Source organism: Diceros bicornis, chromosome 2 (assembly GCF_020826845.1).
Source record: "Diceros bicornis minor isolate mBicDic1 chromosome 2, mDicBic1.mat.cur, whole genome shotgun sequence".
NCBI classification, from domain to species: Eukaryota; Metazoa; Chordata; class Mammalia; order Perissodactyla; family Rhinocerotidae; genus Diceros; species Diceros bicornis.
In genome coordinates, this window is record NC_080741.1 from 46,052,011 (window position 1) to 46,064,981 (window position 12,971).

Below are 12,971 nucleotides of genomic sequence, written 5' to 3' on the forward strand. Positions count from 1 at the left end.
TCAAGCCATCATAGTGTGTACTCTAAACTTATACAGTGATGTGTGTCAATTATTTCTCAATGAAACTGGGAAAAGTTGGTTTTTTTTTTTTGTGAGGAAGATCAGCCCTGAGCTAACATCTGCCAATCCTCCTCTTTTTTTTTTTTTTTTTTTGTTGAGGAAGACTGGCCCTGGGCTAACATCCGTGCGCATCTTCCTCTACTTTATGTGGGATGCTGCCACAGCATGGCTTGCCAAGCGGTGCGTCGGTGTGCGCCTGGGATCTGAACCGGCGAACCCTAGGCTGCCACAGCGGAGCGCACGTACTTAACCACTTGCGCCACCGGGCCAGCCCCCATGGAAAAAGTGTTTTTTTTTTTTGGCCACATCAAAACAGTACTTTATTTTTGTAAATTTCATCCCATTATTATTCCATGTTATGATTTTTTAGCTGTGATGGATAAGGCAGAGAAATTGGAGGTTGTACCTGGAAAAAAATTTCTTTAATCCATGTACTATTTTCAGAAATATTGGGTCCCAAGTCCATGTTTGAACTCTGGCGCTGCTACTATAAGGTGCAGCATACTAAAGCTGCCCTAACAGATTAGCTTTTTAATTCTGAATACATCAGGCCAATTAGTGAGATAACCTGAACATGGCAAAATATTATTTTTTGAAAAGTCAAATATTCTTTTGGCAACTTTCTGTTGTCACTTGATATCAAAAAATTAAATCCCAACAGTATATACAAAAAACAGATATATGTTTATAATTTTTTCCGTATTGATTAATCCAGACAGCCAATTTAAAGATTTGTGTAACTATATTAAAGAAAAATAAATACTATCAGAACTAATAGTCGATCACTCATCCATAGCTTGCATCATTTATTCAGTACTATATTAACCAGTTTGTTGAGAGAGAGTTTAACTAATAGCTCAGAGACTCTAAATAATTTAAATGAAAATTACATAATATTTGAAACCTTCTTTTGGAATAAAAGGAGAATTTGACTTCTAATTTCTGTTCTTCTGCCCCCTCAAATGATTTCTTTTCAGCATTTTAGAGCACTGTGGAATGATTTTGGTCTCATAATCAATTAAAATGAAGAATTAGCCATATAAGACATATGTGGAAAAAGTGTTTTAAATAATAAAATAAAATAAATAAAAAAGACTAGAAATATACAGAGTAAAATGTTAAGTGGTTATCTCTGACTGCTCAAGTGATGTGTCATTTGGGGTTTCTTTTGTTGGTGCCTGTTTTGTCAAAAGTTTAATATTTGAGCATGTATAGCTTTTTCGTAATTGGAAAATCACAACTCCCAAAACACTAATTGTGAAATGTTTTAAGTATAGCAATGTTTTAAATACGTACATATAATATTTCTAATGAGAAATAAATTTATGTTCATAAATACCACCTAAAAATAAGAACCACTCAAAGCTTTTTTTTTGAATGAAAAGAAACGTAACTTTAATTGTCCATAATAATTTGAAACATTGGCTTGTATAATTAAAAGTGATATCAAAAAGTGAGAAAATGTATTGATTAGTTTTTCTCTTAAGCAACAGTAGAAAATTTTAAGTCAATATTCAATATTTTAAATAATGTAGAGTAGAATTGTTTTCCAGGTTAGCCATAAGCTAGTTGTTTAATTAACATCTTATACATTCTAATAAATCTGGTATGCCTCATAGCTTAATATGAAATACAGAGATACTCACTTGTATTTTTTAACCATATTTTCTTCACAGTGTGCATTTTCAGACAAAGTGACTATTACAGAAGAAAAAGAAAATATTTATGAAGTTTGCAAAAGGTCTGTAACAATTTTTAATTATGTAACTTTAAAATAGTCATTCATATAATTGTATGTGTCATTCATATAATTTGTATCTTGAGTATGTTTTTCATTCTCTGCTGTATGTGCCTGGGCTATTATGTGGTAAGCCATACATGAATATTATTTAATTAATGTGTCAGGTATATGCAGATATCAGGGATATTATAAGTTACCTTAAAGCTGTCACTAACTTTTGTTTTTTTTGTGTGTGTGTGAGGAAGATTAGCCCTGAGCTAACACCTGTCACCAATCCTCTTCTTTTTGCTGGAGGAAGACTGGCCCTGGGCTAACATCCATGCCCATCTTCCTCCACTTTATATGGGACACCGCCGCAGCATTGCTTGACAAGTGGTGCGTCGGTGCACACCTGGGATCCAAACCCTGGGCCGCCACGGTGGAGCGTGCGCGCTTAACCACTCCACCACCAGGCCGGCCCCTGTCACTAAGTTTTTTAAGCCATTAAAATATTTTTTGAGGAAGGAATAAGAAACAGTGATAAAAGAAAAAAGAATGTGTACATGACTTTTATGAAGGTAAGAATGGCTGAAATCAGATGAACATTGCAGTTTGCAGGTATCTTAGATGGCTGAAGTGATTACTAGTGAGAATTACAGTACACTCACTAGAACATATACAAATACCAAACTTAGAGTTGCAGGACAGCTTAGTGTCATTGCAGTATACAGAGTTGTATCTTCACCTTGGCTCTATCATAATGACCAGGAGTTTGACATTGGGCAAGTCATTCTATTACCCTGGGCTTCAGTCAACCAATTAAAAATAAAAGAATTTTACTAGATAATCTGTTCCATCTATAATATTCCATAATTGCTATTTGTTTGTTTTATGTTACTGCTTTTGTTTTGTTTTATTTGGAGGGAGGTTATGCTGATTGCACATATCAGTGATGTCCTAAGTTGGAGAGAGAAGTGAATATCCTTATTTTGTGTGTAATTTTTAAACTTCATCAGTGCTACCAAGTTTCAACTGTTATAAATGTGGGACCCTCTTCTTACTATTTTTACTCTTCTCTGACCCAGGGAACCCCAGCTGAAAAACCTTATTAGAATTGTTTTTAAGGTAAAATATTATAGTATCTGAGTGATCTTTCTCCTAAAAAGTAAATTCATTTATATGTATTAGTCAGCTCTGAGTTACTTCCCACCCTCCCCCTTGCTTAAGTTATTTATTTTTCCAGATAAGTGACCTCCAGATTAAATTTTTCTAGAATTGGTTATATAGGATCTCACATATTAGAATGTAATCAAAGCTGTTTAAATCAGCAACCTAGAAGAGTACATTTTATTTATCCTTCTTTCCAAAGGAAGCTCTCAAGTACATGTGTAAATTTATTCTATATACTTGTCCTAAAGAAGAATTTATAATTAATTTATTTCATTGCACTATCAATAGAATAATTAGATGATCTTTTCTGGATTAGAACGCTAGCTCAGTTCCTCCTCAAACCTTTCATCTGGCATGATCAAAAATATTTTGCTCTGGTTGTAACCCCACCACCTCACTCCTACCCCTACCCCAGCCATTTAACATGTATTGGTTTCTATTTAAGAAGGCAGGAACAACCTATTGAAAATACTGAAGAATCATAGTATGATAATAGTATACAGCATAGCATATAGTATATACATACATTAGGTTATGTTTCTACTTATTTGATTCTCATGACTTTAATGTTTTTAGAATAAATTTAAATTCTGATTTTGGTTGTTCTGTTCACACAGCAAAGATTCTAAAAATGCAGAGATTGTGGTTGGTGAATGTCAGTTAGCAGCTCCGGACCCAAAACCTCTGTGCCTATCAGTGCCGCCTTTGAATCTAAGTGCTCAAGAAGACACACTACTAAAGCCCTGGATGAATGGTACTATTCTTACCATTTTTTATTATTCTTAATAAAATTCTGTTGGCCTGTGATAGTATAGACACTATATAGGAGATTTTTCCACCAAAAACAAAAAAGGTAAAAAAAAAAAAAAAATCAAAACAAGCATAGAATATGTTCAAATTAGAAGGTTTGTATACCTTTACTTAGTACTTTTGATGGAACAATTTCTGAAATATCTGTATTTATGTGATAGTGGTAGTAAAGGTAAATTACAGGTTATACCTAAAATATTTATATTTCAGTTGAGTATTTTAGAATGTATTTTAGAATTTGTGTCAGTTTTTTTGATAATTCATAATTCTTTGAACAAAATAAGCTAGATTGAAGAATAAATTTAGAAACAATAAAATCCCTTTGTGTAGCTCACACCTAACTCTGCTGTACCTTCCCATTACTGACTTCATGCCACCTGGTGGTGTGTACTATAGCAGCAAGCCCGTGATGATCACGTGTTTTATCTTTAAAAACCTTGCAGTTTTCATAATGAAAATTACTGCAAAGCTATGCAGCAAAAACTTCAGCTTGTTCTAAATTATATGTGGATGCTGCCAAAGTAAAAAATGAAATTATTTAAAATAAAAATTTTTAGTACTTTATCTTGAGAGAAAACCATTTTTGAATCTCCTAATTCCCATTTTTAAAAACCAGCATTGGGGCCGGCCCCGTGGCCAAGTGGTTCAAGTTCTGCGTGTTCCATTTTGGTAGCCCAGGTTCTTGGGTTCAGATCCCTGGCGCAGACCTACTCCACTCATTGGACATGCTGTGGAGGCATCCCACATGCAAAGTAGAGGAAGATTGCTGTAGATGTTAGCTTAGGCTGATCTTTCTCAAGCAAAAAAAAACAGGAAGATTGGCAATGGATGTTAGCTCAGGGCAAATCTTCCTCACCAAAAAAAAAAAAAAAGAAAACCAACATTAAGGTGTATGGTGCCTGGTATATTAGTCAGCTTGGGATGCCAAAACAAAATACCACAGACAGGGTGGCTTAAACAACATAAATTTATTTCACATGGTTCTAGAGGGTAGAAGTCCAAGATCAGGGTTCAGGGTTCAGTTTCTGGCTCTTTTCCTGTCTTATAGATGGCTGCCTTCTTGCTAAGTCCTCACATGGCCTTTCCTTGGTGCATTTGCATGGAGAGAGAGAGAGAGAGCAAGCTCTATGGTGTCTCTTCTTAAAGGACACTATTTCTATCAGATGAGGGCCTCACCCTCTTTAGCCTTAATTACTTCTGTAAAAGGCCCTTTCTCCAAATAAAGTCACACTAGGGGTTAGGGCTTCAACTGTGAATTTAAGGGAAGACACAGTTCAGTCTGTAGCACCTGGGTTTGTCAGTAGTTTTCTTCCCTCAGAAAGCTTTATTGTGTGTAGTATTTGTCTGTTTAACTTACAGTCATTTGAATGCCGTGCTCGGTGCTGCTATGTAAGGCTTATAAGAAAACATCTTCAGCCTATAATGAATTTAAAAATTTAAATGCCAGTCTAGAAATACTTAATGAGCTCCCGAGATGTAAATCATTCTGTATTTCACAGGAACACACCATGCAGCACAGTCTGTGAATTGAGCATGAATAGTCCAAAGTGAAACTTTAAAGCAGTTAGTAGTGGTCATCTTTCTCATTGTCATGAAGGGAATAAGCTGTAACATATTGGTGTAACGTCATAATTGTCTCTAGATTTCAGATTTCCAGGGAAACATTCTCTCCTAAAGCTGCAGAATCCTGAAACTTGTGAAATATTTAAGAGGGAAAAAAACGTAGGGGTAAGTTCACCATTTAAAAATATATTAATAATCTTATAAAGCACATACTTTGGGGCTTTCTGGTTGTATTTCCCTATCATTTTTTAAGCAGTTCAAGACATTATGCAGATTTTGAATGGGGGTTGGTGGTAAGAGGCAGGAAATGAGTAGTGATTCAGAGGATTTTCACAAATAACAGGTTGAAAGCAGAAGAGGGGGAGGTATCCAAAACAGAAAATACAGGGTGAATAGTTCCCTATGATGAAAGAGAAAGCTAGTGATATAAAGCAGTTTATAGGAAAAGTTTGTTATAAAAAGCTTTGAGTCTGTCATTTGCCTTTTTCTGTTAATCAGAAAAGCTAAGAGAAACTTTGGTTCTAATAAATGCATCTGAATTATGATGCATATTATAATAGAACTAACTTTTTGTAAAAGCAAAAAAGGCAGGTGTGTGAGGAGGAGTAGGGAATGTATAAGCTTTTAAAAACATGTAAAGTAAAACAGTAGTAACTTTGATGGAATATTTTACACTAAAGGAAATTGCAAAAATTCAGACAAATCACTTTAAATTGTTTTAATTATTTTTAAAAATATAAATTGTTTGGAGTTTTGGTTTTTATCAAGTCAGCAAGCAATTTATCTTGATACTGTTGGGGGTATATAATATTTCTGGTTGCTTCAAATACTTTGTCACTTGATTATAGTGTTTTATAATTAACACAGAAAGGGAATTTTTCTAATTTTCTAGGTGTTCCAGAAGCCCCTAGGGTTGATGATACCCCATAAATATTGCAAATTTCATTTTAATACATTACGAGGCTGTGAACGATCACAGTGCAAGTTTGCTCATGTGCCTGAGCAAGGGAATGAAAAGGTAAAATATGTAAAGTCTTTGAAGTAGAGATTGTTTTAATAACCACCTCAGTCATACATTTTAATTTATATTTCCAGTGACTCCTAATAGCATAGATGAGCTTTTCCTGGTTTTATGCTTTACATAAATGAAATCATACAATCTATATTCTTTTGTTTCTGGCTTCTTTTCTCAACATTTTTGAGATTCATCTTTTTTTTTTACTTAATTGTAGACGGTTCTTTCTCATTGCTGTATAATATTGAATATTCCATTGTGTGAGTATATCAAAATTTATTTTGTTGACAAATATTACTTTTGATGGGCATTTTGGTGCTTCTAAATTTGGTAATTATAATAGTGATGTTATCAGTGTTCTGCATGTCTTTTGGTGAACATATGTACACATTCTGGTGGGTTATCCTTAAAACTAGAATTGCTGGGTCATAGGGTCTGCAGATGTTCAACTTTAGTAGGTACTGCCAAACAGATTTCCAAAGTGGTTTACCAAATTACACTCTCACCAGCAATGTCAGAGAGTTCTAGTTGCTTCTTATCCTCACTAGCTCTTGGTATTATCAGCGTTTTAATTTTAGCCATTCTGGTGCGTGAGGAGTGATGCCTTCCCTGATTATTGATGAAACTGAGCATTTTGCAAAATCATTATTGGACATTTAGATATCCCTTTTTTGGAAATATCTAAATATTTTGACTATATTCTATGATATTGTCTTTTTCTTATCCATTTGAAGAATTCTTTATTCTGAATACAAGTTCTTTGTTGGATACGCGTATTGCAAATGCCTTTTACAACTTTACAAGTTACCTTTTCACCCTCTTAAAGCTGTCTTTTGTTAAACAAAATTTCTTAATTTTTATATAGTCCAATTTTGTCGAATTTTGCTTTTGTGGCATTAACTTTTGCATCCTATTGAAGCAATCTTTCCCAAGATCATGAAGATGTTTTCTTATGTTTTTCCTTTAAGAGTTTTGTTGTTTTGTCTTTTGCATTTAGTACTTTAAACCATCTAGAATTGATTTTTGTTTATGATGTGAGAAGGTCAAGATACATATTTTTTCCCATGTAGATCCCCAGGTGACCCAACACCAATTAAAAAGACCATCCTTTCCCCATGGCACTGCAGTGTCACTATGTCATAAATCAGCTGATTGTGTATGAGTGAGTCTGTTTCTAGGCTCTCTGTTCTAATCCATTGGTCAATGTGTTTATCCCTGCACCAATAAATGGTTATTTTTTAAATGACTTAAATAAGTTGTTTTTAATTATAATATTCAAGCATTTCCTCCCTTCCCCAATTGCTTACTGATCTTGACTCTGTTTCCTTATTTCTTTGACATAGCTTGCATTTCACATCTGTGAGTTAACCTAATATCAACTTTAAGTTTTAAGTTGTTAAGTTTTTAAGCATTAAGTTCACTTTAAAAAATTGGAATAAGCAAAAAGATAGGATTGAAATTTGTTTGGTTTTTATGAAATATTAACAGGTAATTTTACATTTTTCTGACTTTTGCAGGTTTGCATGGATGTGCTTAAGAAATATATAAGTATCAGCGAACTGTCTTTGCTACAACGTGCAGGTATGAGACAATGGAATGATTACTATAAATCATTAATGTGAGTGTTTCAAACAATGTGCTATTGTGTCTTATAGTTTGAAAGTAAACTCAGTACTTTAAGTATGAAAACTGAATGCCTTAGAGTGGCTTTGTTGGTCTTAGAAAGGATTAAAAATAAGTGTGGCATTTTGGTTAATAAAAAAACTATAATCCATCTAACACTATATTCCCTTACATACTAACACTTTCATGATGTAGAAATTTTATTTACAGGTTAAGACAGAAAAAGGGATATTGTTAATGGGCTTAAAATCTTTCTGAAGGGACCTTTCAGAAACTGGATCTTCCCTATTTCTTCATGCTTCTCTTTTTACACTTACCCCTTGTAGCTGTACCATCCATACTGAGTTCTGTGCAGTTCCCTAAAGAGTCCAGGCTGTGTTATAATATCAGTGACATTGCTGCCACTGCTCTCTCTCCTGGAGATGCCTTTTTTCCATCCCCCTTCCCCGTTGCAAAGACCTATTCATCTTTCAAGTCTTAGTGATAGGAAATAGGATTACCTCCTCTATTAGACCCTTATCTGACTCCACAGCCTCATCCCATTCTCTGCCCCCATATCCCCCACTACATCATGAATCCCAAGAGGAAGGGACCAAGCTTTATTTATATTTGTCACCCTGACACAGCTACCAAAGCCACATTGTATGTTGGTAATAGAGCACTTTAGCTTCATATTCATCTGCTTGAGATCTCATTTGGCTAAAAATGAAATCTGCAACATGTTTATTATTTGTTTTGCTGATGATATCATCTCCCTAAGGATTAGAGAAAGCATCTGAGGGAACTGCTAGTCTGGACTTAATCTATTAACTATGACAAGGAGGAGGTAGTTAAGGTAGAAGTAATAGGAGCCTATATAGGAAATACACTCGTCACCTGAGGGGTTGTGATAGCCAAGGAGGAGAAGCTGCATATGGGTAGTTGTAGGTGAACATTTATACTCCAGAAATAATTCCATAACATGAGATGTGGAAGAAAAGAGGATGATGTGGAAAAAATGCAAAACTCCCAAAAATGCAGTTCTGATTGTGTAAACATCCAGTGTGGTAACAGGAGAAACATCTGAATTTAGTTTTAAAACAACAAATACCTGGGGCTGGCCCAGTGGCATAGTGGGTTAAGTGCGCACACTCCGCTTTGGCAGCCCGGGGTTTGCAGGTTCGGATCCCAGGCCCTCACTGATGCACCACTTGTCAAGCCGTGTTGTGGCAGCGTCCCATATAAAATAGAGGAAGACGGGCATGGATGTTAGCCCAGGGCCAATCTCCTCATCAAAAAGAGGAAGATTGGCATCGGATGTTAGCTCAGGGCTAACCGTCCTCACAAAATAAATAAATAAATAAATAACAAATACAGAAAACAAAAATAAAGCTCTGTAATGAAGAATGTAGGAAGTTGGGAAGAACCTGTGGAAATTATGTTTGGTGTGAAAATGGAAACTTAGATCAGTGGAACAGAATAAATAGCTCAGAAAAGACTCAATATTATGTATGTATAAAGAGGTTTAGTGTTTAGAAAGACCATCGGGTTTAGGAAAGGAACACTGGTTTAATGAATGATGTTAGGGTAAGTGGATAGCAACTCAGAAAGAAACTGTGAATAACACTGGTGTAAGGTATAGATCTAACTGCTCAGCTCTACAGAGAGGTCTCAGGGACCACCCTGGTGCACAAGGGGAGGTACTGAGTGAGTGGGGCTCTCCATCCCCCAATTTATTCTTAGGTCCTCTTTTATTTGTGTTATATTTGAATTTACACATAAAATTCTCTTTCCAGAAGCTTTTTAAAATTTTTATTTAGAAATAATTTCAAATTTACAAAAAGTTGCAAAAATAAAAATAATACAAAGAATACCCATATATTCTTACTTTATTGTATACACTCATTCTCTCTCCCTATCTCCCTGTCTCCATACATGTGTGTCTGTGCATGTGTGTGGCTTGTCTTTACACACATGCACACACACACATTTTTTTCCCTGAACCATTCAAAGGTAAGCTACATACATCATGGCCTTCAACTCCTAAATATTTCAGTGTATATTTCCTAAAAATACCATATCCTTCTATACCTTCTATATAACCATGGTACATTTATCATCATCAAGAAATTTAACATGAGTACAATACTTTTGTCTAATCTACATTTGTATTCAAATTTTGTCAATTAACCCAATAAGGTCATTTATATCATTTTTCCCTCCAGTTCAGGATCAGGTACTACATTTAGTTGTCATGTCTCCTTACCCTTCTTTAATGTGGAACATTTCCATAGTCTTTGACTTTTGTGTATGTGTGTGTGAGATAAAATATGCCTAAGATAAAATCGACCATTTTAACCATCTTTTAAGTGTACAATTCAGTGGCATTAAGTGCATTCACAGTGTTGTGTAGCCATTCCCATTGTTTCAAGAAGTTTCTCATCATCCCAAACAGAAACTCTGTATCCATTAAATAATAATTTACCCCTTCCCCCAGCTTATCATAAACACTACTCCATTTTCTGTTTCTATGAATTTGCCTATTCTAGGTATATCATGTAAGTGGAATCATACAGTCATTTGGCCTTTTATGTCTTGCTTATTTCACTTAGCATAATGTTTGCAAGGTTCATTCATGTATCAAAATTTCATTCCTTTTTATGCTGAATAATATTCCATTCTATATATTTACCATATTGTTTATTCATTCACCTGTTGATGAACACTTGGGTTGTTTCCACCTTTTGGCAATTGTGAATAATACTGCTATGAATATTGGTGTACAAGTATCTGTTTGAGTCCCTACTTTCAATTATTTTGGGTATATAGCTAGGAGTAGAACCATAGGTCCTCTTTTATTCATTTTATATTTGAATTTTCACATAAAAATTCTCTTTCCAGAAGTTTTGACTAAAAATATTTGGAAACCTACTACTGCTTAGCTTATGTCAAAATGAATTAATATCATATATTAGCAATTTAGTAGAAAGAATTCAGTTTTCTATCAGATTTTTTTGAAACGTGATGATTTCTGGGGTTTAAAATAATCAAAGGAAGCACAAAAGATATAAATATGATCGTATAAATTTAAACGGAAGAAAGCTATTAGCTTCAAATATTTAGGTTTACCCTTGGTGATATACACAACATATTCCAATTTTTAAGAATAACAAAACTTCAATCAGCTATTTACAAAGACATGAATATTATTTCTTCTTGTGAGAATTAGAAACAGATCTGGAAAAGAAAATCCAGCATTACTGGTTCACCAGAATTGTATGCACCTAATCAAATAAAGTAGTAAAAGTACCCAATCTGGTAAGTTATTGAAGTGGCATTATGAATTGACAAAGCCCTTTTAAAAAGCAGTGTAGAGGGGCTGGCCCGGTGGCGTAGCAGTTAAGTTCACATGCTCCACTTTGGCGGCCTGGGGTTTGCAGGTTCAGATCCTGGGCACAGACCTAAGCACTGCTTAGCAAGCCATGCTGTGGCAGCGTCCCGTATAAAGTAGAGAAAGATGGGCACAGATGTTAGGCCAGGGCTGATCTTCCTCGGCAAAAAAGAGGAGGATTGGCAACAGATGTTAGCTCAGGGATAATCTTCCTCAAAAATAAATAAATAAATAAATAAATAAATATAGATAAAAAGCAGTGCAGGAAGATGGCAGAGTAGAAGCACCAGGAATCTGTCTCCCCTCCTAGACAACAATCGCACTGGCAGAATCTGTCTAGTACAACTATTTTGGAACTCTGGAGTCTATTGAAGGCTTGCAACTTCCAGGGGAAGACTTGAAACATAAATTGTGGTTAATTTCAGTCGATTACAGCTCTTAGCACAGTAGCAACTACCCATCCCCCACCAGCCAAGGGGCAAGCAGCTGTGCATGACTTCCTGAGCAGCTTGCACACAACTTGTGGGAGTCAAGGTGAGCAAAAAGGGTCCTGTCCTCCAAATATCAGGGATCTATGCTCTGATTGCTGATTCTGATTGCCGAAGTGCAAAGAGGTGGGCAGCCATTGTTGTTGAACTTCCCCCTATTGTTGCAAGCCCCTCTCCCTCCTGCTGAAGTGACTTCCAGAGGATTTAAAGGACTAGTGCCCTTTTTGCCCTCCCCTTCATTTTTCTTTTTCCCTTTTTGGGTGCCAGACATTAGAGACTAGGACATTCAAAAACAACTGTGTATAAAGAGACAATTAAAAAGTGACCACACATGGCCTGGGAAAGGCTGGGAAAAGACCTGAGAAGACCTTCAGTTTACACTTCAGGCTGATCCTCCCCCCAGAGATAGACTACAACACTCAAAAAAACAAAAGCAGTAAATAAAAACAATAACATAAACCAGCAAACCCTGAGGAAGGGAGAGAATCTGAGCTCCATAGTTACCACATTATTAGATTCAAATGCTCACTTTCAACAAAAAGTCACGAGGTATGCAAAGAAACAAGAAGAATGTGGCCCATTCAAAGGAAAAAATAAATAATAGAAATTATCCCTGTAAAAGACCTCATGGCAGATATATTAGACAATGACTTTAAAACAACAACTGTCTTAAAGATGCTTAAAGAACTAAGGAAGATGTGGAGAAAGTCAAGAAAATAATATAAAGAACAAGATGGAAGTATCAGCAAAGAGATAGAACACCTAAAAAGAAACAAAAAAAATTCTGGAACTGAAAAGTACAGTAATTGAAATGAAAAATTCTCTAGAGAGATTCAAAGGCAGATTTGAGCAGGCAAAAGAATCAGTAAACTTGAAGATAGAAAAATGGCAATTATCACATCTGAAGAACAGAAAGAAGAAACATTAAAGAAAAGTGAACACAGCCTAAGGGACCTATGGAACACCATTAAACAGAGCAATATACACGTTGTGGGACTCCCAGAAGGGGAAGAAAAAGGAGCAGAGAGAATATTTCAACAAATAATGGCTGAAAACTTCCCAAATTTGATGAAAGTCATAAATATAAATATCCAAGAAGCTCATCAAACTTCAAGTGAAATGAACTCAAAGAGACCCACACCAAGACACGTT

The 12,971-nt window shown here is 35.3% G+C and overlaps 1 protein-coding gene across 6 annotated transcripts in view; it reads left to right on the plus strand.

Annotated features, from left to right (window-relative positions):
* TOPAZ1 (testis and ovary specific TOPAZ 1) overlaps positions 1–12,971 on the plus strand; it is a 78,302-nt gene that overhangs the window by 20,770 nt on the left and 44,561 nt on the right. For all 6 annotated transcript variants that reach the window (XM_058556130.1, XM_058556094.1, XM_058556113.1 and 3 more), the window contains 5 exons: positions 1,737–1,801; positions 3,568–3,704; positions 5,403–5,488; positions 6,216–6,341; positions 7,856–7,919. In XM_058556130.1, the coding sequence (XP_058412113.1) occupies positions 1,737–1,801; positions 3,568–3,704; positions 5,403–5,488; positions 6,216–6,341; positions 7,856–7,919 (478 nt within the window). The remainder of the gene's footprint in view (positions 1–1,736; positions 1,802–3,567; positions 3,705–5,402; positions 5,489–6,215; positions 6,342–7,855; positions 7,920–12,971) is intronic.